At 36.2% G+C, this 26,079-nt stretch overlaps 3 protein-coding genes across 4 annotated transcripts; 2 read left to right on the top strand and 1 right to left on the bottom strand.

Annotated features, from left to right (window-relative positions):
- The first annotated feature begins 1,377 nt into the window (after positions 1 to 1,377).
- Positions 1,378 to 3,104, top strand: LOC110721093 (60S ribosomal protein L35a-3-like). Its single transcript, XM_021900218.1, has 4 exons — positions 1,378 to 1,526; positions 1,922 to 2,150; positions 2,240 to 2,301; positions 2,865 to 3,104. The coding sequence occupies exons 1-3, from the start codon at positions 1,459 to 1,461 to the stop codon at positions 2,279 to 2,281; spliced, it is 339 nt and encodes a 112-aa protein (XP_021755910.1). The 5' UTR covers positions 1,378 to 1,458; the 3' UTR covers positions 2,282 to 2,301; positions 2,865 to 3,104.
- Positions 3,105 to 3,458: 354 nt separating this feature from the next.
- Positions 3,459 to 13,242, bottom strand: LOC110721092. 2 transcript variants are annotated; one of them, XM_021900217.1, is made up of 10 exons: positions 10,183 to 13,242; positions 9,982 to 10,083; positions 9,478 to 9,630; positions 7,773 to 7,936; positions 7,455 to 7,602; positions 6,368 to 6,490; positions 6,209 to 6,296; positions 4,441 to 4,636; positions 4,241 to 4,366; positions 3,459 to 3,851 (listed from the first exon to the last, which is right to left on the bottom strand). In XM_021900217.1, the coding sequence occupies exons 1-8, from the start codon at positions 12,646 to 12,648 to the stop codon at positions 4,470 to 4,472; spliced, it is 3,411 nt and encodes a 1,136-aa protein (XP_021755909.1). In that variant the 5' UTR covers positions 12,649 to 13,242; the 3' UTR covers positions 3,459 to 3,851; positions 4,241 to 4,366; positions 4,441 to 4,469. The 2 variants fall into 2 exon arrangements, with proteins under 2 accessions (XP_021755909.1, XP_021755908.1); XM_021900216.1 differs by having other exon boundaries at positions 4,241 to 4,636.
- A 5,386-nt stretch (positions 13,243 to 18,628) lies between these two features.
- Positions 18,629 to 26,041, top strand: LOC110721091 (26S proteasome regulatory subunit 4 homolog A-like). The gene is made up of 6 exons (XM_021900215.1): positions 18,629 to 19,266; positions 20,509 to 20,754; positions 24,362 to 24,531; positions 24,638 to 24,854; positions 24,961 to 25,101; positions 25,716 to 26,041. The coding sequence occupies exons 1-6, from the start codon at positions 18,790 to 18,792 to the stop codon at positions 25,797 to 25,799; spliced, it is 1,335 nt and encodes a 444-aa protein (XP_021755907.1). The 5' UTR covers positions 18,629 to 18,789; the 3' UTR covers positions 25,800 to 26,041.
- The last annotated feature ends 38 nt before the right edge of the window (positions 26,042 to 26,079 follow it).

Below are 26,079 nucleotides of genomic sequence, written 5' to 3'. Positions count from 1 at the left end.
AATCACAAGTAGAAATGATTGAACATCATTTTACCACAAATTAAAATTAAATCAGGTAGAACAAACAAAAAAATACATCATCATTATCGACTCAAAAGAAGAAGAAAGAAAAAAAAAAAAAAAAAAGCGAGCTAAATAGTTAATTACAGGCATTCATATGTTGATAATACACACTGAGTTTATTTCCAGCCCTATGAGAAATGGAAGTAGAAAATAATATCCCCATGCCCTAAGTACCATGTAACTTTATATGCATGATATCAAAGGGTGTACTCTGTTATATATACACACAATGCAAGTATGTTACTCCGTATAATAAGATCAATTAATAACGTCATGATCATGGTAAAGGTTGCTGGGTGAAGAGGAGTTTATTTGGTGGTTAATTAGATTAGAGTGATTTCCAAGGGCAGTGGGATCATGGTAGAGGGATTTTGATTTCCCATTGCACATCATGGTACGTATAATGGATGATGAGATTCAAGTAACAAACAACACAAAATAATTAAAATCAAGGTCATTAGTTTCCTTTCTTCAAACCCCCCAAACAAAACGTGCCAAGCCCCAAGAATTTGATGATATGATATACCTTAAGTTAAAGAATTTGGTATACATGATCTTACACTGATAATTACTTGATATTATTAGAACTTGATATACAAAAGTCAAAACTTAACAACTTTAATTTGAGACCGATTACAATAAACGTGACGTATACACGGTCCCTAATCCTTATAGTATAACTTGACCAGTGTTAAAATATACTCTCCTTCGTCAAAATTACATGCACCATTTCTACCTTATGTACTATTTACACATCTACTCTTATCCCAAATTTTTTTTTTTAATATGTGAAAGTAAATATTACTCGTACTTCGTACATGGGTGATGAAAATCGATCCCAATATCTTCTAGGATCGGGAAAGGAGCTCTAACTGATAGAGAATATCCATAGAATATTCTCATCTTAGGTTTATGGATATTCTCTATCACTAACCACTTGAGCTATACCTCACTCTCAATGGAGAAATGATGTTAGACACTCAAAAAGTTGATTTTGTCACACCTCTCTATGTAAAAAACATTTAAAAATGCCCACAATAGATGTGTCGCAATAAGAGAAATGATTTAGGCGCACAAAAATTGACTTTATCACACCTCTCTATGAAAAGAGCATTGAAAACTTCTCAGGATAGGTGTGCCACAAAAAGAAGTTAGGCCATATTTTTTGAGGTTCTTGATAGAGCAGAGAAGATTTCAATAGACCTCAACTAAACTTTTAACACAGTGTAGAGTAGAACAGCTCAAGCCTCAAGGGACTTACTATCCACTTACTCTAGAACATGGGTTAAAGCCCATACCCGGATTATAAACATACCTCACTTAGTCAATAGTCACTAGGGTTTATCTTTATCGCCTTGCTCATTCTCCTGTAACACAAGTTAAGAAACCGCAAAAATGGTGAAGGGACGTCAAGGTGAGCGTGTAAGGCTGTATGTCAGAGGATCAATTCTTGGCTACAAGAGGTAATCTTTCTCTCTCTTCAAATGATTCTAATTACTGGGTATTGCTTAAAATCATCTTATAAATTGACAATTACTACAAGATGTGTAATTTCTGTATCTTCAATTTGTTCTAATTACTGGGTATTGCTAAATCATCTTCTAAATTGTAAAATACTACAAGATTTGTAATTTCTGTAACCTCGATTGATACTAATTACTGGGTATTGCTTAAAACCATCTTATTAAATTGTATAATACAGTACTAAAAAGATGTATAATTTATCTCTTCAATTGATTCTAACTACTGGGTATTACTTAAATTGTAAAATTCCAAAAGATGTATGATTTCTGTCTCTTCAATTGATTCTAATTGCTGGGTATATTCTAAAAATAATCTTTGAATTGTAAAATAATAGGTCGAAATCAAACCAGTACCCAAACACATCCTTAGTACAGATCGAAGGAGTAAATACACAAGAAGAAGTATCATGGTATTTGGGAAAAAGGATTGCTAACATTTACAAAGCTCAAATTAAGAAGAATGGATCCCATTATCGTTGCATTTGGGGTAAAGTTTGTAGACCTCATGGTAATACTGGTGTTGTTCGTGCTAAGTTCACTTCCAACCTTCCACCTAAATCTATGGTATATCTCTTTTTCATTTTATTCAGTTTGTTTAATTATTTTGGGTTGAATTAATGATTTGATTTTTTTAATTTTTGATATTATTGCAGGGAGATAAGGTTAGAGTTATGATGTATCCCAGCAACATCTAAGAAGCATCTGCCATTGTCAGGTATTTGTGATTTTTTATTTTATTTGATTATATTCATCAATAATTTGATTTTGTTGGGTGATATAAAATTTAGAAGTATGTAGTTGTATTATGTGAATGTTATGAAATCAAATTTACCATTGTTTCTGATGTTTTGATTGCTGTGCTTAATGTGATGAATTCACTACTTGTTCAATTTTCCTCCAATTTCTAGGATTTTAGATTTCAGATTGGATATATCTTTGGCCCTTTTTTTGTTCTTGGTTATTAAGTTTCAGTCGCTTAATTAATGAGTTGTTTATCTATAAATTCTATAATATTTGATTTGCAATTTCATTCTTGTATGATTAAGTGCTCTTGTCCTCATTTCAGCGAGCAAGCCCTAGTTCATCTTGTAGATAAACAGTATAATGCTCATATATGATTCGCCAATTTATGGTTTTGTTAATAAGAAAACAAGTAAATTAGACAGTAGTATGATCTTTTGGTGTGATTGCAGGGCTTGCTGTGTTACTTTCAGCTAGTGATTACTGATTACTAAACTAAATTCAGGTACTAACTGAATGCTAAATGTCCTCTTGCAGATCGAAGTTGCATAGGCAGGACGGTGAAGTGATATTTGACTAGAGCTGTTTAGTGTTCACTAGAGTTTCAAGCCAAGTCATTTTAGATTTTATCTAGTTTGTTACAAGATAATTCTGTGTTTGAGTTAAAAAAAATTGTATTAGGTTCTGAAACCTGAAGTTTTGGATCTAATTTTTCACACTCAATATACAAATGCTACTGGTTTTGTTCAATGGTGAAGAGTTATTGCCCCAAGTTAATGATGGTTGTTTATTTGTCGTTCTCAAATTCCTGATTGTTATCTAATGGAGGGAACTTAGTCGCTCTCTAAATCTTGTTGTAGTTCTGCAACTGCGGATCATCTATCAAGGTAAAAAATGTGAGATGTTAGGTCGTATATTCACCTCAGACACTCAGTTTATGTCTTTGACCTCAACTGTTACGCTATCAAATAGATACTTGCATGATTGGCTTTTAATATACAAGTACATGCTTTCAAAGTTCAAGGTTAATATTTCTTAAAATAAGACACTTGAGTGATGATTTGAAAAAAAAAAAGAGTGATGATTTGAAAAAAAAAAAAGGAAAAACATACATAAGGAAATTAATCAAAAGTTCAAAACTGCCAAGGTGTTAATTGAAATCTCACCAGGTTTCACAAAAATTATGCCACAATTTCTTTTCAGCTCAGATCTCCTCTCAGACATCTACCATAATGCTCTACAAAGAGCTGTTGAAGCAAAAATCATATGTACTTCTTTACAACAGCATACTTGATTTAATGTTTTACACATAATTTATTCCTAATCTACAATATAAATATAAACCAAAAGAACTTGACCACTTTAGCGATCACAACCTAGCAAGTTATGGTACTATTTGTTCCTTTATGGATCATGCTATATAATATATTGGCTTATATATACAACGGAATCCACTACTTCGGCTTAGAAATCAAAGAGCCCTTCTCTCTACGAATTGACCACCAGTATTGTAAGCATGACATTCTGCAAAAAGGGGATGCAATTCGACAATCAAACCTCAAAGCATAATTAAAGGTTCTTTAGTGTGTTTGGATGGAAGGATATTAAAGAGCAGGGAGGAGAGGGGGAATGCAGGATTAATTCTCTCATGTTAAGAAAAGGAAATGGAGAAGGGATGGGAATAGAATCACAGGGATACACTTTCCTTCCTTTTTTAATAAAACAAATCCTCTCAAGATTTGGAAGGAAAATGCAACCCGCAGTACTCTCTCCACCCTTCCATTCCTCGTCAATCTCCTGTCTTCCCCTCCTCATCCCCTCCACATTTTTCTAGCAACACACACAGTTAGTCTAGCTCAGAATTTTAGAATAACGGTATAGCCCATATAGGTCTTGCACACAGGAACACTTACATTCAGTTTTGGGATGGCACTCCCAACTTTCTGATCTTTCTGAATGTCAGCTAGAGTGTGCGTAGTGACACAAAAGAATTATATATGATGAAATGCTAAAACTGTTATACTTCTTCATAGTTGTGTCTGAAGCAGAATGCAGCATAATAATTAGCTTTCCAAAACTCGAGAGATCGGTGACAAGCTAATAGACATCAAACCTGGAAAGTTCATGAACTGCCTAGTGCCCTCATTTGACATTCATTGCTGCAGCCATACTCCTTAGCTTTTGGGAAATCTCTGTAAATGATGGCCTATCGACCGGGTCAGGTGCCCAACAGCTTTCCATCAAAGACTTCCATTCAGGATCACACCAAGTTGGAATTTGGGGACGCAATGTATTGTTCACGATACCACCTGGAAGCAACATGCAGGGTTTGTCAAATGTCTACAGCTACAGTCATCTAGTGATATTCACACTCGGACAATCCCAGTCAAATCAAACCGATGTCTAAGTGCCCATTAAAACTATGGAATACATATACTTTAAAAACCTTAACTAATAAAACAGAAAATTATGATCCCTCTTTATTCAGATATCAGTCCTCTACAAATACACCTGGCCATATCAAGATGGCTCAAGGTGTACAGAGCTCCCTGGGCCTGGTGATGAACGATGATTTTTTTAACCAGAAAAACAGATTAATTCTCCTTAGCTGCTACTGCATACTGCTGTCAACCATGCTTAACGGTGACGAAAGGAACGCCAAGGGATTTAAAAATAAGAATGATACTGTGTTTAAATAACAAATTTTGGTGATAAAAGTGTGGGAGGGAAGAAAATGTTAGGACATGAAACTGACAGCAATCTCTTTCCAGATCTGGAAGGATTTGATATTATTATTATTATTATTATTAATACAAGGATAATAAAACCTCCCAAGTTCCACCTATTCCTTTTCTTCCTCTTCCCCAACCCAGCAAGTAAAAAAGGGAAAATAGATCCCTCACTCTCCCACCCTTTCCTCCAAAACCCCAACTCTTATCCACTCTCAAAACTCTTAACTCCTTTTCTAAAGAAAAATCCTTTCAACCTTCAGTAAAAATAAAAAATTTAGAATATATATACATGTGATGAGTTTGTGTGCTTTTTTGTTGGACTATTGGCTACTATAAAATCTGATAGAAAGGAAATATGCAGAGAGAAGACTATGGTCACTGTATAACTCACCTCCCGTATTATAAATGAGCTACAGGAACCAAAAAATATATACACTTTAAGGGAGTTAACAGGTTCTTCAAGTGGATGCTGAATGAATTTGGTTCATGACAGAATTGCACTATACGAGTAAACGGGACTACAAGAGCAATCTTTTGCTGAAGTAGGTCATCCTTTCACTAGAGACCAGGAAACACAAAGCTGCTAGGGAAAAGGCTATGGTAGACTCATATGTTGGTAAAGCTATTCAGCGTACTTCAATAAACCCATACAAAAACAATTCTCGGCTAACAAAGGCATGAATTTTGCCTTACAAAGAAGGAAAACAATGAACTGAATTATAAAGAATAAGAATATCTCTCGTAATCCTACAGTCTGAAAAAGGAACTTTGATCCTATCAACCAAGCAGCATAAGAAAGCCACCTTTTCATCCAAGTGAAAATGACAGAAAGTCAGTAGATGAATTTGAAAGAACCATAACAAGAATGTTTAATCAGTTAAATTTTTGGGAGATAAGAGGTAAACATTGTCATTGCACCATACTGGACTTATCTGATATGTGATTTACATGTTCCAAACACAGAGCACAATCATCATTATAATTCCACGGGAATTAATAACATTGCCATCTTTAAAGCATCATTCTTCTTGTCACTTAAACATGCATCAGAATACAAATAAGCATTTCAAATTTATATCAAAAGGAAGCAGCAAAAAAATTAATTATCGTAGTAGTAAAGCACATAGAGCGTCTACAAGATTTACGTACCAATTATTGAAGCACAATGCATATCTGAATAAGGTTCCTCCCCAGTGAGCAACTCCCACATTACGATCCCAAATGAGTACACATCAATCTACATCACACAAGTGTAAGTAAGGTTAATATCAAGGAGAGGATTAAACAGGGAATAATTCCAATACTCACCTTTTCAGTCACCATGTTACTCTTCCCACTGAGAAGCTCAGGGGCCATCCAGGGTAAAGTTCCACGAACACCACCTGACACTAATGTATGTTGCTTCACCTTTGACAAGCCCAGATCACCAATCTAGGATACGAAAAATAAGGTCAAATGCTACTCTACTCATCTTGATATTAGGCACAATTGGTGCAATACACAATCTTAGTCATTCCCTGATTACTAAAAATGACAAACTACTGTATTAGCACCATAAAAGCCAAACAAGTTCACTGCCTTTCACAAGTTTCCCCCAGTATACCATAAAAATTACAATGTTCTAAAACATCTCTTGTTAAATACTATTTCAGATTTTCACAAGATGCAGGCTGTGAAGCCGGGGCACAGCCATCTTTTTATACAATCCGGTCCCCATAAGTTGTATATTACCATATATATCCTCTAAATTCTTGGGTTTGCAGGTAGGCTCTAAAAAATTCAGCTATGAATCCATCACCATAGATACATGGTGCAATGATTTTTTCAAAGAGCTTCCAGCATCTCTTATTAAAATCTACTTTAGATTTTCACATTTAGATGCAGGCGGGTAAGCCAGGGCAAAGGCCCAGCTTCACAGCCATCTTTTTATACAATCAAGTCCCCATAAGTTGTATATTACCATATATATCCTCTAAATTCCTGGGTTTGCAGGTAGGCCCTGAAAAATTCAGCTACGAACCCATCAACATAAATACAAGATGCAATGATTTTTCAAAGAGCTTCCAGCATTCGTAAATAGTTATTTTGATAACAATATATATATATATTCCTTTTTTCTCTTGCTAGCAGATCACATCAAATAGTTAAAGTAAAGTCTTCACAACAGATCATCTAAGAACTCAGGTAGGCATGAAATAGAGATGAAGGGAATCAAATTTCATGATAAAATTTTCACATTTAACTGTGCACAGAAAAAAAAAAAAAAAAAAAAAAAAACCAACAGAAACACGGCCAGACCAAACGTAACAGGCATAAAAGAAAATTATAGTATTAACTCTCTCTAGAAACCTCATTAAAAGAGCATAAATGATCAAGATACACAAGAAGCACATACCTTACACACTGGTCGATGAGGATCCCTCATGTTGACAAGAAGATTTTCACATTTCAAATCAAAATGCACTATGTTCTTCCCATGCAAATACTCCATTCCAAAAGCTGCATCCATAGCTATGATTAGCCTTTTACGCCGATCAATTGTTCTGTATAGAAAAAGAAATTTTACTTATTAATTACTGAGAAATAGTCCAAAAAAAGCATCAAAATTTCTCCTTCCCTATCCAAAGAGTGAAAATTGTAAAAGTGCAGTCTACACACTCCAGAACAACTAGCTCAATACTATTGTGGATCAGTAGTCATAAGTTGTAAATACCTGTCCTTCTTTTGCAAGTACTGTTTCAATGATCCATTAATCATGAATTCGGTGACAGTTGCTAATGTCCCATCAGGGCCATCACGTACTATACCATAAAAGGAAACTACATTTGGATGATGCAACGAACTCAATAAGAAAGCCTCCTTCCAAAAGTCCGCAATCTATAATAAAATCATTAATTAAGTCATCAGTTTCTTAGATACTGCAATTTTATATAAAGTACAAATATACTTGAAGTCATAATGTGCAGGCCAGCTCGCAAACTAAATAGTCAAAGCATGCTCATACATAAATAAATAAATAAAGGGTGTTTTATTTAAGATGCCAAAATCCATTATCTTCTAGCGTTCGACCATTGACTTGTTACTCATTTATTAAAAAAAATATTGATGTACATATGGTAACAAATTATCGATAAAATGTGTTTTAAGAAAATACTCGAACAATTGCAGTTATATAATCTTTTACGTTATCTTCCTTAAGAGTGTGTTTGGATTGAAGGAAATGAAGGGAAATGAAGGGAAGGGAGTATCTTTTATTTGGATATCAAACTAGGGATGAAGGGAATTGGAGTGGGGGAGAAATGGAGGGATTAAATTCTAAGAAATTGATCCCTCCAACAATAGAGAGATTTGGAAGGAAAACTCATCATTCTTCCCTCTCCTTCACCTCCCTCCCCTTCTTTTCCTTCCCTTAACATTACCCAAAAAACTGTTAACAAAACTTAACTTTTCTTTTTTTCACTCTCTCTCCTCCTACATTAAGTAACGTATAATTTTATGTGATGTACCTTGAAAGAAACAAAGGGAGTATAATAAAACAAAGAAACAATTCCCTAAGTATGACTTGCAACAATCCATGTAAGTTGATTTTAGGGGATGAAGGAATAATCAATTGCCTTAATGTGATTGTCCAAAAGAAAATTTTAACAAAGCATACACATAAGGTAAAGCCAAAGGCGGTGAGGGATGGGACGAATATTAAATCCACGACAATAACTCAATATGGATCCCAATCACCCAACTTCCAGTAGGGTTTTACTGAAATTTGTATACATGCGGCCTTACCCCTGCCCTTGCTGAGTCAAAACAGGGGGGAGAGGGGCAAAACCAAAAAGAAATTAAGCATGTGCCCATTAAAAAAAAAAAAAAAAAAAAAAAAAAAAAAAAAAAAAAAGACTAAAATGGTTAAAGTAACCAAAGTTAGAACGGATAAAAGAGTGCCAGAGTAAGAGCAATTTTAATTTTAATTTTAATTTCTTTAAAAAACAAGGAAAATGGTAATCATAAAGTAGCAGTTAAGATAAAATTTAATAAGGGTAGCAAAAAAGAAAATTTCAATAGGTATACAACAATGAGGGTTTCACATTACCTTTTGCAGATTTCAAGCAATATATTAGGCATATCCTCCGCATATTACAAAAATCTATTACTCACTTTTCAATATATAATCCTAATTGCTAAGTTTATAGCTAAAATTTCATTATTATGCCTAAAAAAGAAAGCTATACAATCTCAGTAAATCAAGCACACCCATAAAGATCAAGATTACTGTTTCAGATTCACTGATCTGCTTCATTCATTATTGTTTCTGTACAAAAGGGCATCACAATATAAAAGGGTCAAGGTGACCAAAATTTATCACCACAACATATAAAATAAAATAATACTGATAAGGAAATTCTTAAATGGAAATAACATACAAGACGCTCTCTTTCAGAAGGTCTTCCAGCAAAGCAACTAGCTTTGATTCTTTTTATAGCTACATCAGAACCCTTCCACTTCCCATGGAAAACAGCACCATATGTACCAGAACCAAGCATACGAATCTCTTCGAGATCATCATTGAATATTATCTGAATCAACAAAAGTGAAGAGTTAAGTGCTAGTCATAAATTATATTTCACAATCAGTAATTACAACGCATTCCATAGAATGTCTTTCAAATCTAATGATTGCAAATAAGTAATAGCATGTTTAAAGGAAAAATGTAGGAATGAAAGCAACCAAAGTCCTGAGCTCAACCAAGACATTTGATAAAAATGGCTTTCACCCTAAACAATGACATAGGCGAAAGCACATTGCCTGGATAATCTGCTACTCTGCTGGAAGGACTGATGCTTGAAGGTCTCTATTGCTATTCTTCTCAATAAGAAGGAGAATTTGTAAAAACAGAAGTAAAAGAGAAGGGGTTAATAAGAAAGCACCTGAAGTCCTTTAGCAAGAGCTTCATCTTCAGCCTTTGTGCGCTCAATCTTAGACGTATCAATGTTTTCGTCAGAGTCACGCTCAGAATTACCTTCAACATCCTATTACACAGCACATAAGTTCATCATAGAAGTAATTGAATTAAGAAAACTTCCACATAGATGTGATTTAAACAAAAATCAAGTCAGTCAAACACTGACCGGTGATCCTGTTTCATCAATATTAGCAATTTTTGCAGGACTGTCATGCAAGATAGCAGGATTGCCACCTTCCTGAGCTCTGGCTTTCACCCTTTCGACACTTTCCAGTTTAGCTTTCTTGGCAGAGGCTACCAATTCAGGCAAGAAACTCAAGTCTGCCTTCTCTACCTGTGGGCAAGTATTGGTTTCTCCCAGTTCAATACCATATTTAATATCTTCACCACCAGGTCTTGTGTTATTTACCTTGACAGTATTAAGTGAAGCCACATTGTAATTATTCTCTGCATTATTATTTTCTTGAGTACAGATGAAACCATCTATATCTGGGCGCTCAGCTTTTCTCAAGTGAGTAGTTCCATTGGATTCATGATGAATGTTTCTTTCATCTAACCTGACCACAGCATTACTAGCATCTATTCTTTGTACAGGAGTGTGATCTCTAGCTCCAGAAGAAACCATATTATCATTCATTATAGTTGAAGGTCTCAGAGATTCAATAGGAGAAATACTACTGATATTAGGTGTGTTTCTTAAAGGATCTTGAGGATATGTTGGGTGAATTTCCTGCATAGGAGCACCAGCACTCAATTTTGAAAAATGGCCATAAGGACTTTCTGGTGTAGTGGATCCTTCAACTCCTAACCTACTCCGGGAAGATTCACCCCAAGGACTTTGATCAACTCCAACGAAGAATCTGGGACTGGCTTCAACATTAGCCCTGGGAACTGATGGGCTAGGCATACCATTTCTCAGCTGAAGATTAGAAGGGTCATACACTGGAGGCACATGCACCGGGGTTGAGACATTCCTCCACATAGCCTGTGAAGACGGATGGCCATGCAATACTTGGTGAGGAGTATCTGTGCCATAAGAGTATGGCAAGTTTGTAGCATGGACACCTCGCTCCTCTAAAGGAACATGAGCTTGTGAACCAGCAGCAACAGTTTGGCCATGGAAAACCTCACCTCCCAATTCAGCACCAGGTCGGGGGTAGCGAGAATCTTCAAGGGGAGCATAAGGTGGTGGCACAAGGTGCCCCTCAGGTAAGTTGTTTGGTCCCATAGTGATGTTTGCACCAGGACCGTCTAAGTTATAATGTTCACCCATCCTTCCAACTCCAGCTATGCTATGCTGCAACTTTGGATCCGTGTTCAACATAACAGGTTCCCTCTTTGGAAAGCATTCAACACACTGATTTGCAACATGAGGATATCCATTGGCAACAGCTGACTGTTCCACATGACTCTGACCTTCAGGCCTCCACTGATAGTCAGAAGCAGCTGGATTCCTTTGAAAAGTCATTTTGCAATTCTCACAGACACTTGGTCTATCCAGAACGCTATGCCCATTAAGTATATTGCCAGGGAACCCACCTCTATCAATAGGCATACCTCCAGGGGGCATCCAGGCTAGATTGTCAGAGTATTGCTGTTGAGGATCAAATGGGATTTGACCATTTCCTTGTTGAAGAGAAGACTCATCTGGCATCCTATCCACACATTTATCTGCCACTTCTTGATATGGCATACGATAACGAGCAGATGACGGTGAAGATGGATACTCAGTATAAGTGCGTGTATCATGAGGTCCACCACACCTTGGGGAATAGAAAGCCGGACTCCACGGAGTTTGAGTTTCCTCATTATACCGTTGTGCAGCATGACCCAAATGCTGCCCTGAACCCATACTAGGAATGGCAAGCTTCCTTAGATTATACTGTGGCATCCCCATCTCAAAGTTCCTCTGATTATGCACACTCCCCTCGAGATTCATCGAACTAAACATCTGATCAGCAATATGCACCTCATCAAGAGGAGTCATAACCGGGGAATCATTAAAATGTTGTAGTCTCCTACACTCAGGGGACTCACACAGGCTATTCAAAGCATCCACATACCGCCTCTCCGTATCCCTCTCATCCCCATCCATATAATGCAACGACGAATCCTGCTCCGGATGAGAAAACAAAAATATCCTAAGCCTCGTAAACCCATCCCCAGACCCTAACTTATCATACTCCTCCATCATATTCGTAACATCATCATCATTAACAACCGAAACAAGTGCATCTAGATCCTCCTCGGGTTGCTGATACTTAAAAATCGCGGTCGCCTCGTACAACTCCCTCATCTTCCCCATCAATTCCTCATATCTAATATCTCTTGGTACACTCACAATCCTCGTCTCTCCCCCAACATACCTAAGCTTCCCATCTTGAGGTCTCGGCAATATACTCCCCCCAAAACTACACAGAAACTTAACCCTAGATGCCGAAGATTCATCATTCATATTCAAATTCATATTCAGATTATTAAAATTATTACTACCAATAATACTACTACTATTATTATTCTCCATTGCAACAAAAACAGCCTGATTTTGCAGCTGATTATTATTATTAGATTCAATTAATAAAAACTCTTCTCCCAAACATTCAACCTCTTTATTATTACACATTAGTTTCATACAATTCCCAGATTTTCACCATTGAACTCAACAATACAACCAAAATCACGCTAATTTTACACAATAATCTTACAATTAAACCAGAAATTTCCAAAATCAAATTACCTGACAAGTGAAAACTCGATTGAAACCCTAAAAAGCGAAGATTTTTTTTCGTTTTTTTTTTTCAAGAATCAAATTGTCGTCATCATCACAATCATCATCAAAATCAAATCAAAATTGATAAAATTCTGACTCAATTTAGAACATTTGAGAAGATGAAAATGAAGAAGTTTGCAGAAAATTATGATGATGATGCTGATGATAGAGGTTTTGATTGGAGGAGAGAGAAATGACCGCCATAGCTTCGCTCCTTCGTTCGTCGCTTATGGTGGTTTTTATTTTTATTTTCTATTTTTTTATTTTCATTTTTATTATTTTATTAAATTTGATTTAATTTTGATTTTATTTTGCTGTGCGATGAATGAAGCTCTGAGAAGATGCGATGCTTTTATGCCAGGTGGGGACACACGTGGCACTTCCTGGTTTACTGGAACATTTTAGTACGTTTTTTGAAACATTGTTTACGCGCTTAAATAGCGCGTGTGGATTGCGTGATCAGTGATTGGTTAAAATGGCGCGTGGATTTGAGATTGTTTTTTTTAAAAAATAATGATTTATTGGGGTTTGCGTCATCAGTTACAAGTAGTAGTCACCACTAAAAATGTTTGATTGTTAAATTGTTGTGTAACTGAGAATGAATTTGGGCCATAACGATTTTGGTTGAATTTTGTTTTTAGAAACTTGATAAGTGTAAATGCCCAACATAGGGATGGACAATTTGGGTAAAGGATATTCCTTTTTGTTCCCTTGGTTGAGTTTCTTGGGTGGCGTTCCTGTTTGGCACGTAGTACGTAGTTTAAGAAAAAACTAGTGTGTGGCCCGAGCGATGTCCCGAATTGCTAGTTTTGTACTTGTTTAACTTGCTAATCAAATTCGACTGATTAGATAGTAAGACTTGTTGGTTTCGAGTTTAAGTCTTGTTATAAATATTTTTTAATTGTCAAACTCAATCAATACATAATGGAAACAAATAGTATAATAAGACACAAATTAACTTATCTAAGTTAACTACTAAATGGCTAAGATGATAAGACTCTTAACTTAAGACTTGATGGTCTTGAGTTCAAGTCTTGTTATAAGCACACATGGAACATATTCTATTTTAAGAACGTTTTTAATATATAAGTATAGATAGACTAGTATGTCGTCCGAACAATGCCCCGAATTGCTAGATTGTACTTTGTTTAGGTTACTAATCATATTCGACTGTATTTTTTCTTTTGTTAAATATCTTAATAATCATCTTGAAATTTCATATCTTGAAAAAAGATTATCCAATAGGAAAATTTGACAAAAATAATCTCAACTTTTGCCCATTCGCTCAAAATAATCCCAAGTTTGGATTATTTTTTAATAATCCGAACTTTGAGGGTCATTTGCTTTAAACAGTCCCAACCAGTCACCTAACCTGTAATAATAGGTTACGAGACACGTGTCACCACGTGATTGGTTAAAATAAAAACAAAAAAAAATAATTAAAAGAATTATAAAAACCAGCCCAACCACGACCACCCTCCCTTCCACCACACACCAACCGATTCCGGCGCCGGAACTTCCTGCCACTACCACCGCCGCGCCCAAACCCTCTATCCCTCACAACGGCGTCGGCGCTTCTTTCCCTTACTCCTAAATCACCTAACCCTCACCCCAAACCACCATTATCAACACCACAGAACCCGTAAAAAAACCCCAGCCACGCTACACAAACACCACAATCGGCCCTACCTCCCCAACACTCGAAACCCTATTCGTTTGGGTTCCGAGGGTGGGGGAGGGTCAACTATGGTGTATTTACGGTGGTGCTGGGTCTTTTTAAGGGTTTTAGGTTAGGAGGTTTTGCGGTGGGGGTTTCGCCGTTTTGGTAGTTTCGGGGGTAGGGGAAGGGCAGCAATGGACGGTGTCGGTACGGGGTAAGGGGCCTATGCGTGCGGTGACAGTTAGGGGTGGGGTAACCTGGGTTGGGCGGTATGCGGTGGCCGTTGGAACTCCAGGTTGCTGGTGGTGAGGTTTTTGGTTGTTTTTTAAAAAACTAAATTTAAACTTTCAACCAATCACAAGGTGACATGTGTCACATAAATCGAAAAAAAAAACCTTGTTTAACTAGTTCCCGGTCGATTGGGACCGTTTAAAGCGAATGACCCCCAAAGTTCAAATTATTTAAAAATAATTCAAAGTTGGGATTATTTTGAGCGAATGGGCAAAAGTGGAGATTATTTTTTTCAATTTTTCCTATCCAATATTTGATATGTTATGCTTTAAAGACATTCAACAACTACTAGCAGAAAGATAAAATTATGTTCAATTGTTTGTATATATAATTAGTGTGTAGCCCGGGCAATTCGATTGTTTGTATAATTTGTGTGTGGCTCAAGCGTTGTTTCGGGTGTTACTGTATTTTTTTTTATCTCATATGCATTTATTTTCTAAGAGGAAGACCTGGTCAAGGGTTAAAATGATATTTTTTACCGATATCGTATTTTCGAAAACGAAAACCCTAGCTAATAAAAAACGAAGAACTAAATGGTATGATTAACCCTATAGGGTAGATGAGTTATTTTGCCTCCATTAAATTCTCCATGGAAGCTTGAATGCATGTGAGATTTCCCTTCTTCTGGGTAGCCATAGTCGATTTCTTCAATTAAATTATGTGTGAATTATGTTTGATTGTCAAATTACTTCAATGGAGATATTTGGTAAGTCTTGTTGAGTTTACTTCTTGGAGGGTGTAGCCTGCTCCAAAGTCTTGATTGTTGAGATTTTTTCTTCAAGCTTTAACGGAGGAATAAGCGGCGTTAAAAGTAAAATTAAAGTACTGAATTTTTCTGCCAGCTAAGCAGCCAAACATAATGTACATCATTGAGGGGGTTTTTTTTTTTCTTTGTAAATGCACAAATAACAATGCAAAATATTTACGAAATTGCCATTCTATAAACATTAGATTAAGTTGAAAAACTTGAATTTTCTCATTTTCTAATCTTGTGAAAAATAAATAAATTATATAAGTAACCTTTAATTTAAGCGAATCATGTTTAATTCTCATAAGAATATGATGTGTTTATTATTATTATTATTATTATTATTATTATTATTATTATTATTATTATTATTATTATTATTATTATTATTATTATTTATTTTTATGATTGCATCTAACGTAGAGGTTTTGGTATTACTCGGTTTTAATAAGGGCCTACAATAGTTCCAAGTTGTAGGTTGACTTTATTTGACAATGTTTGATTTCGTTTGACTCTGGTTTTACCTTACATTCGTTGGGTTTTGACTTGGAAGTTGACTAGTTTTTGGTTTTAAATATAGTCTTCCGCTGTGTGTCTTTGATATTTGCTTTAGCCGTTTTCACGGTGGTGGTGATGTCTTAGATTTTTCAAAATCGTATTTTAAAGAGAGTAAAACGGGTATTTTAAAGGGAAGTAGGGTGTTACATAAATCATATGATAATTTTTAAAGTATTATTGTCAATCAAAAAAGATAATTTATATTATTTTTATGTAATTTAGAATGTGACCTAATCGGTTGATGTTAGGTAAGAGGCAATTGACATTATTGAATCTTATAACACGAAAAATAAAATATAATGAATCGTTGATTGTTTTAATGGTTGAGTTCTTAATCAAGAAATTTATGATGTGGAGCAGTGTTAATCGTTGTGTTAATTGTTGAGTTTTAAATTATAATGCACAGTATATTTTTTAAAATATAGTATTTAAATTGTGTGGAGTAGTGAAAGTTAGATATCAAAAGAAGTTTTTTTTTTTGGTGTTATTTTGTACTCCCTTCGTCCCATAATAGATAATATAGTTTCTGTTTTTCTATTTTAGAGATCTAAAATGTTGTTCCTGTTTCTATTCAATGTAGTTCCTAAATTACCCTTGAATTTTGCACATGGCTTGTACTTTTTTCCACTTTCGCCTTCTAACTTTTATCTATAATTGTAATCTTCACTTTTATTAATCTACTTCATCCACTTTTTCCTCTTATTTATTAAATAATGTGAAAAAATACACTCAATAACTATATTGTGTGACGGAGGGAGTATTTAAAAAGATATAAATTTTAAGCTAGTTGGCTTCAAAAAAAAAAAAATAGTTTTTTTTTTTTAAAAAAAAAAAAAAAAAAAAAAAAAAAAAAGTGGAGTACATAAAATTGCTCCATTAAAGAGTTGGAGTGTTGTGGTGAAAATAGATATAGATATTATATAGCTTGGTATAACATCAATGCAAATCTTATCAAGGGGTTGTTTGATTTGGGTTAATAATCAAAGGGAAAGGGAATGAACATGCTCCATTCCCTTTGTTGCTGTTTGTTTGTCACTTTTAATCATTTCCTTTACCCATTTATATTTTTGAGTTCACCCAAAATCCCTCTACATTGATTCCCCACCCCCCTAGACTGTTCCATTCCCTTCCCCTAGCCACCATTACACCACCATGCCCCACATCCGTCACCACCCACCCTACCCCCACCGCACAACCACCACCTAGCCACCTCGCCGCCCATGCTTCGCCTCTCGTTGACCCTTGATAAGCTCGCACCTCCCTCAAAAACCTTCCCTGACCCTTCCTCGAAACTCATTGCCCCTGTTCTCACCTCCCGTATCCCTAGCCGGAGGTCATCGCACCTCCCTCATCCTTCCCCTACCCCAGAAAATATCTCCTTTCCCGAAAAACCAATGAGCGAAGTTCGGATAATTAGGGTTTTTGTCGGGTTTTAGATGATGGATAATTAGGGTTTATGAGCGGGTGGAGGTTTTCCGGGGAGGGGAGGAGTTGTGGAGGTGCGACGGGCTCCGGGGGATGCCGATGAGGTGGTGGCTCAGCGGTGGGATTGCTGGAGAAGTGGGATTAACGGAGAAGTCAAGGAAAAGGGGGTTATGTGGTGGTGTTGGTGGCGGTGATTCCCTTTGTTTTTTGTAAAACAAATAACATGCTATATGGAATGGCTTTCATTTCATTATCTTTGAATCCCTTTGTCCATTCCATAATGTTTATCTTGTGCGAACCAAACGACCCCTAAGTTTATTATTATTTTCAAACTAAAATTTTATAAATTTTGATTTTCATACCGTCGCTAGTTTGACATCTTACCTTCACTATCAACTATATGAGAGTTATTCTTATGCTCACAAGATCAGTTTCAACTACCAAATAGTGGACTGATAGCTATTTGCAATGCCCATAATCGCTAGTTTTTTCAACTAGATTAGTGCTTAAATATTAAGAGTGGTACCAACCTATTTAATCGAAGTATCTAACACTTGATATTGAATCCCATCTAAAGATGGCTCTGGGTCGTGCTGATTTGATCCTCGGGTTTGGCCGACGTGCTTGGGGTTAGTTAGGCTCGTGCACGGCCCAAATCCACAGGCCATCGCGTCGTTGGGCAAATTGTGCGTGCCGGGTAGTGCCAAGCTTGTGTGCCTAACCAAAATTGCATTGATTTTAGCATGCTTTTGTTGTGCCAGCCTGGCCGTGCCATACCTTATCGTGATTCTCCCAAATAAAGGTGGACCTAGCCCGGCCCACACGCACAACATCGTGTCGTGCGGTACTAGGCTTCGGTCTGGCCCGACCCAATGCCATCTTTAATCCTATCTACCTGCCATAATACGTCGTAAATCTTTATAGGAGTCTCGGAGGTGTCAAAATTTACTTGACTATCCGACCTGTTCTGACCCAAAAAATACCAATTAGGAGTTTGACTCACATGAACATACTTTAATTTGACATAATTTAATTTTGAAATAAACTCGACCTGACCCAACTTCAACAAACTCGACCCAAATATCCGAATTGACACCTCTCTTGACTCACATTGGAGCATTAGTTGGATTCCTCCTCAAGAAACCAGTCCAAAGACCAAAGCAATACACTCTTCCCCTTAAGGCCCTAATTCCCAAAGTTTGCCATAGAAAACCCTTTTCTCTTCACTATTCTTTTCTTCTCCAACAGGATTCAATTCAACCTCTCTCTTCTCTCTCCTCTCTCCTCTCTCACTGCAACAACACTCAGAAACTCCACAACAATGGGTCAAGGACCATCGGGTCTAAATCGCCCTCCAAATTCCGGCGACAAAAACCAAAACTCCGACAAGAAAGACAAGAAATTCGAACCCGCCGCACCCCCATCTCGTGTGGGTCGAAAGCAGCGGAAGCAACGAGGCCCAGATGCCGCCGCACGGCTTCCCGTCGTAACCCCACATACCAAATGCAAGTTAAGGCTTCTTAAGCTTGAAAGAGTCAAGGATTACTTGTTAATGGAGGAAGAATTTGTCGCTAATCAAGAAAGATTGAAACCCCAGGAAGAAAAGACTGAGGAAGATCGATCTAAGGTTGATGATATTCGTGGCTCTCCTATGAGTGTTGGGAATTTGGAGGAGTTGATTGATGAGAATCATGCTATTGTTAGTTCTTCTGTTGGGCCTGAGTATTATGTGGGTATTATGTCTTTTGTTGATAAGGATCAATTGGAGCCTGGATGTTCAATTTTGATGCACAATAAGGTAGTTTTTTTTTTTTTTTTTTTTTACTTAATCTATTGAATTATTGATTAGTTGTGATGATCTTTTATTGGTGTAATTTTGGATCTAATATATTATGGAAAAAGTAGAAGCTTTCAATTTGATTTTACAATTAGGTTTTATGTTGTATTACTTTGCTTGGGAGGTGAGGAAGTATGTGAATGCGATTGAGGTATTGGAATTGATACGGCCAAATGGTATGAGTTTGAGGGGGTGGATGAACTACATTGGTGGGGGATATTTGAGGTGAAAAGCATTAGTGTCTAGTGACTTGAGGTGCATTTGTATGTTTCTCTTAGGTAAAGTGGAAACATTCAGTTTAGTGCTTTTATGTTGTATTAGTTTGCTCTGGAGGCGAGGCGGTTGGAATTGTATGTGAATGAGGCTATGTGTGCATATTTTAGCTTTAGGGCCTTCGCGTGAGGTTAAAGGGTTAACTTATGCTCGGGTCATAGGGATTGGGATTCAAATTGAGATTGAATATGGCGAAATAGATATGAATTTGAGGGTTCTTTGAATTATATCAGGGGAGAAACTTGGGATAGTCTAAATAACTTTGGTTGGTGATTTGAGTTAAAGGAATTTTTTGTTAAGAAGATTTTTGAATTTTATGATGATTTGATTTCGAAGTAAAGGAACTGGTATTTAGCTCCATTCTTATTCATCAGTATAAATAATTATTTATGTAGTAGGAACTATAACATAGGGAGGATGTGCGTTGATCGAGGATCAGATTGGGTGTTGTTAGTTGTTATTTCTTTGTCAAATTTGAATTGTCAATGTTTCGAATCATATTTGAGGCTTGGAGTTAGGATTTGGGAACTTCTGTTTGAAACAAACAGTCTTAACATATGGTGGAGCGATTGGCTTGTGTAGTTCAGTTAATATTCCAGTTAATGAAAGTTTGTGTTAATAGTTTTTCATTGATATAACTAAGTGATGATTTTGATACATCATCTTAGCATGTAATGCATGTGGTTATGACAATGAGATGGAACTTCATATTTTTTGGTCTGAGTAGCACAGCTCTTACATTTTCCAAAAAAGAGATGGTTTGGAGAATCAAAGTATAGGTAGATGACATTTTGATGGAATTCTGTTTTAACTTGGCTGCTTTGGCAATAGTAGCGTTTTCTCATTACTCCATCTGTCTGATATACTCTTAATGTTGTGACCTTGTTTCTGAATTTGTGTGCGTTAATCATGTCAAATTTTCTATTTTAGGTCCTTTCAGTTGTTGGAATTCTCCAAGATGAGGTGGATCCTATGGTGTCTGTCATGAAAGTTGAGAAAGCTCCATTGGAGTCATATGCTGACATTGGTGGGTTGGACCCCCAGATTCAGGAAATCAAAGAAGCAGTAGAACTTCCTCTTACTCATCCCGAGCTGTATGAGGACATTGGAATTAGGCCTCCTAAAGGGGTTATACTGTATGGAGAGCCTGGTACAGGGAAAACTTTGCTGGCCAAGGTAATTTTTATGCCTGACTGTTGTATTATTACGTATGTTTTCTTCAGAGTAGAGATTCTTGTTTAAAAGCTATGACAAAATTTTATTTTCTATGTGTATCTTCTTTCTGTTATTGTTTCTAGTCACAAAACTATGTAAGGTGAACAACCCTACTCATGATATTTGTCATTGCATATTATTGTGTCCTCTCTCCTTTGTTTGAAGTCCTGCCTTTATAAAGTCTCCACATACAAAGTAAAATTTTAGATGTTGTGAATGAGTTTTTTGTTTTGTAATGCATGGGCTAAAGGTTTCTTTCTTATTGAAATTGACTCTGGCATAAGAAAGTATTTTTTTTATAAGGGTAGAAATATGGTGTGGGTTTCTAAAAAAAAGCTACTCTTTCCAAAAAAGCTCGACTTTGTCCCAGCCATAGTTATCGTTCTGACACTAAATTTTATTGGGGAATCATGTCTACTGATCTGTAAGGCTTAAAAATCACTTCAAAAATCTTCGGGCTTCTGTAATATTAAATTTTTCCCAGTGCACGCAAATTTCTGAAGAATTTTTTAAATACGAGGAACCAAATTTAAGGGACCCTTGGTATTTAGCACCTAACCTTTGGTGTTCTTCATAAGCCATAGCATCTATGAAATTGTCAAATAAACTTTGCTACACACAACATTTTCATCTTGATTTTGTATGATGGCTTTTGATCAATTGTATTTCTTCTGATATATTTCAAAAAGGTTCGTACTAATTGTACCACACAAAGGTGGTTTATCTGGCAAGGCCTAAGCTAGTGAGATGCAACATCGTTTCTTGTTGAAGCCAAATGTTTATCTAGTAGATTTTTCCTTCAGTAAGCAAATGGTAAAGAGGGAAGGTTTTTACTTTTTAATTTTTTTTTTTTTAATTTTTTTTTTTTTTGGATTTGAGGTTTGTGGTGATTAGTGAGGAAGTTGGTGGTAAGGTTGATCTTATACAGATTGAGTTACTTAAAAATTTAGGTGGGTTAATTATGTGGGAAAGTTAGAATGAAGCTATCATATACTAAAAGCTATTATGTAAGGATGTGTTGCAGCTTTTTGGAAACATCATATATAGGCAAGAGTTACATTTATATGGAAGTAGAGGAAACAATTATTATAGCCCCCCGTTGTCCCCAATATCACACGTTTGCTGGATAATAGAGATATGTGTATAAGTGTATTTTTAAAAGAATGCGGTGAGGTAGGTCTCTTGGATTTTCTTTTAAATGAGATGTCTAAATTAGTTTCATAAGGATTGATATCTCCTTGATATGCATTACATGTAATCTAAGCTTATTCCTTAATTGGCATAGATCTCAGATGAAGAGGAAGTTTTAAGTCACTATCTATTATCTAAGAGTCATCTTGGTACGTCCATCATCTGTTTGCTTTTGAAATTGGTGACTCTCCTTTATGGGTTTTAATTTAAGTTTGAAAGTTGTGGTTATAATGTCAGGTGGCATTTGGATGATTCAAATTTTGTTCAGGGAGATGGAGGAAGTAGATGTTAGTGTTTGAAGTGGATGCAAGATTCAATGACGAGTGAAGATTCAATGACTTAGAAAGACAGGAAGATAGTTTCTTTAAGGTTACTATAGAGATCATGTAGGATGCGATGAATATGCTGTAGGAGATCTAAGTGAATTAGTGAAGTAGTTGAAGAAGTTTCTTCCTCCCTTATTAAACATTGCAACATGTGGTGGATGCACCCACAGCCTCATACACATTATGTCTCATCATTTAGAGCTCTATCTCTGGAATTTCTAGCATCTGGTCTAATATATCATTACTTTCAATCACATTGTTTACCAACACATTAATCATAATACCCAGAGAATTTTGAGACCTGGACCAGAGCACCTTGGACAATCAAGCCTATTCAACTAAAGAACCTTTTTTAATCATTGTACACTAATGAGGAGACTATTACACATAAGATTTAATCCTAATAAATGATCTTTCTAAGGAAGGAAGGCGATGAAATGGCATTCATAATTTTTTTATGAATATCACTATTGAAACAAACCTTTTGGAAACCTCAACTAAGCAGTTTACCCCCACATTTCTAGAACAAGGCAGCATGAAGAAGGTTTATGATAAAGGGAGCTTAGTTTTTGAATGATAAATTGGAATATTAAAATTTTTGGGTAGGTGGATCATCTATATGTTACCAAAACTTCTAGTAAATTGGCAGTTTAGTAGAAGTTTTGTACAAGTTCTTATCCATCTACAGCAAGTATATTTATCCGCTCATTCTACATGTACAGAAAGTACCTTGTGCCTTGTCCTTGATCAAAGGCGTAATGTGGCATGCACCTTGGCTAGTCTTTTTAATTAGTGCAGTGCCTGGCACTTTGTTTTGTTTTGTTTGTTTTTTTTCCCCAGCTCTGTCTTTCCTATCTCCTAGGCACATGTTTTGGGATTGGGCATACCTTTTAGAACTATGGGCTATCTGGATCTTGAATCAGCGTGGGTGGTTTTTCTCGTTACTTTTTTGTCTTTCCCCTTAGCTCCTCTATGTTGGCCAAACAGGGTTGAGTTCTTTGTCCTTTCCTCTTTTCAACCTTGCTTGGAATCTTATGCTCTTGATTTGCTGACTACTTGCTTCTTAAGTGACTAATTGTCTGTGCCCCTTGTCATGTATCATGCATTTAATATTGTTTTGAGAATGTCCTTTATTTCAATTTGAGTTGTTGCTTACCTTTTGAATAGGTAGCTTGAGGTTTTTTAAAATTGTTTGGTGTGTTTGGGAATTGGGAGTTGGTTGTTGTAGTTACTGTAAGCGATCTCTTTGGAGTTTTTGGTGTTATCTGTATGAATGAGAAATGTAAGAAAATTCCTTGGAGATTGATACTTGTAGCCTTTGTAGGTGATAGATCTCCTGATCGTTTAGTGGCAGTAGTGCACACACTCTTTTTAATCGTTACATTTGGAGATACCTTGTGGAAATTACAGACTATGTGTTGGTGGCCATGGATAAGCTCATTGGGCATAGGCTTCTGCTGGCTCTTAAATGATTGGAGGCAATATTTGTTGTCATGGCTGTGGGCTGATTTAGATTTAGGGGAAGGGCTATAGCCTATAGGTGGGAGGTAGTAAGAGGCATTTCCTTGAATTTGTCCCTGCAAGTTATCTTTCTGACACTTAATATTACCGGTGAATCATGTCTACTGATGTTTTGGCTCAAAAATCACTTCAAAAATCTTTGGGCTTCTGTAATATCATATTTTCCCCAGATCTATGCTGTTATCAGATATATGGCCAAGTTGTTGAATAATAGATAAGACATACAGTGCAAATTCGGCTAAATGGCCTAAATATATGGCACTGTTTGGTTTTTAAGTTGCCATGGTTCTTTGTGATGATTGGAGTTTGTGTTTATACACTCTTTTTACTACCTAGCCACTGTCTGTATGTAGTAATTGTAATTGAGTCAGACGTTTAGGAAGGAACCATTCTCAAAATCCTTTAGTTGAAGAGACATACTATATAACTCTTTATTATCTTACATCTTAATATTAGCAGATGGCATCATCTCTCTTATTTATGTTTTTGTCCTCTGCTGTAATAATTATGATGGATGTTTTCTAATTTAGGCTGTAGCAAATTCAACTTCTGCCACATTTTTGCGTGTCGTGGGAAGTGAATTGATTCAGAAATACTTGGGTGATGGTCCCAAATTAGTGAGGGAACTATTTAGGGTTGCGGATGAACTTTCACCATCAATTGTTTTCATTGATGAGATTGATGCGGTGGGCACAAAGAGGTACATATCATTCCTGGTTTATCTAGTGCTGTAAAATCAGTTGGTAATCATATATACTGTTTTTTTTCCTAAATTGTGTTGGTTTTTCATTTGATCAATTCTGCAGGTATGATGCTCACTCAGGCGGTGAGCGTGAGATTCAGAGGACTATGTTGGAGTTGCTGAACCAATTAGATGGATTTGATTCTAGAGGAGATGTGAAAGTCATTCTTGCAACTAATAAAATTGAAAGTCTTGACCCAGCATTGCTTCGTCCTGGGCGAATAGATAGAAAGATTGAATTTCCTCTGCCAGATATTAAAACCAGGAGACGCATTTTCACGGTACTTGTCTAAACCAAGAAAATGTTCACCTGTAATTAACATTATATCTTTATGTATTGGAAGCCTGTAACATGTGTAATCACAACTGTGTTTGCTTTTAATATAGATCCATACGTCAAAGATGACATTGGCTGAAGATGTCAATTTAGAAGAATTTGTGATGACAAAGGATGAGTTTTCTGGAGCAGACATTAAAGCAATCTGCACAGAGGCTGGATTGCTTGCTTTAAGAGAACGGCGAATGAAGGTAATGCTTTTATACTCTGTTTGGCGAATGAATACTTCTGCTTTTGGTTTGTGTTGTCTGGGACTCTGGGAAATTATTGAACCTGTCAGTTATCTCATATAAATGATTTTGTCTTTTGCAATGTTGCTGTAGTGCTCTATAATTGGCAATTGGTTGACCATTTGGGTAGGCGGTGATAAACGATTAAATTATGCTAATTGTAATGAATTGATATGTTTTTTGCAAGTCCCATGCCAATGTTCATGGCAATGCAACTATGAAGAACACAAGTATTAGATGTAGAAGCATAGCCATGAACATTGGCATTAGACTCAGAAAATTACTTATGTCGATGTACTCCTAACCATTTTTTACCGCCTATCAAACGGGACATATAAGTGCTTCTATTTTACATATCTAATTGTCACTGGCCTGGTTCATGCAGCATTTGTTGAATAGGTTCTAATATCTTAATTTGGTTTAGTATTATTATCACAGTGAACTATAACTATACAGGTGTGGTTATTTTGAAAGTCTTCTTTTTAACGGGTCATATTCTTGTACATAATTCTGTGCTGCGATTCACGTAACGCTCAATAAGGTTGCTGATTAGTACATATAATAATATGGTTCAGGTAACCCATGGCGACTTTAAGAAAGCCAAGGAAAAGGTGATGTACAAGAAGAAAGAAGGTGTTCCAGAAGGGCTTTACATGTAGAGTTGTTTCTGGAAATATTATTTCACAATTTATGGTAACGTCCAGCTGTTATCGAGTTTCATCATTATTACACCATTATTTTTTTTCTTCTCGGTACATTGCAATGTTTTTAAATAGATTATTAACTCTCATTTAGATGAAGTTTACATTCGTAAAATCAGCTGATTGTCATACCATTTGAAATGTACAAATTTTCTCAAGATGAATTTTGAGCATCTTAATGCTCATTTTTCTACGGTAGATCTCTCAGTGGTTCTTTTACTATGATTAATTTTACATC

The sequence above is a fragment of the Chenopodium quinoa genome, unplaced genomic scaffold, assembly GCF_001683475.1.
Source record: "Chenopodium quinoa cultivar QQ74 unplaced genomic scaffold, ASM168347v1, whole genome shotgun sequence".
NCBI classification, from domain to species: domain Eukaryota; kingdom Viridiplantae; phylum Streptophyta; class Magnoliopsida; order Caryophyllales; family Amaranthaceae; genus Chenopodium; species Chenopodium quinoa.
This window is presented reverse-complemented; position numbering and strand designations above follow the sequence as displayed.

Coding starts and splice junctions, on each gene's coding strand:
- LOC110721093 (XM_021900218.1), top strand. CDS start 1,459: ATGGTGAAGGGACGTCAAGGTGAGCGTGTAAGGCTGTATGTCAGAGGA. Junction 1,527..1,921: donor TCAATTCTTGGCTACAAGAG/GTAATCTTTCTC, acceptor GTAAAATAATAG/GTCGAAATCAAACCAGTACC. Junction 2,151..2,239: donor ACCTTCCACCTAAATCTATG/GTATATCTCTTT, acceptor ATATTATTGCAG/GGAGATAAGGTTAGAGTTAT.
- LOC110721092 (XM_021900216.1), bottom strand. CDS start 12,648: ATGAAACTAATGTGTAATAATAAAGAGGTTGAATGTTTGGGAGAAGAG. Junction 10,084..10,182: donor TTGATGAAACAGGATCACCG/GTCAGTGTTTGA, acceptor GCTGTGTAATAG/GATGTTGAAGGTAATTCTGA. Junction 7,603..7,772: donor TACTTGCAAAAGAAGGACAG/GTATTTACAACT, acceptor TTTTCTATACAG/AACAATTGATCGGCGTAAAA.
- LOC110721091 (XM_021900215.1), top strand. CDS start 18,790: ATGGGTCAAGGACCATCGGGTCTAAATCGCCCTCCAAATTCCGGCGAC. Junction 19,267..20,508: donor CAATTTTGATGCACAATAAG/GTAGTTTTTTTT, acceptor TTTCTATTTTAG/GTCCTTTCAGTTGTTGGAAT. Junction 20,755..24,361: donor GGAAAACTTTGCTGGCCAAG/GTAATTTTTATG, acceptor TTTCTAATTTAG/GCTGTAGCAAATTCAACTTC.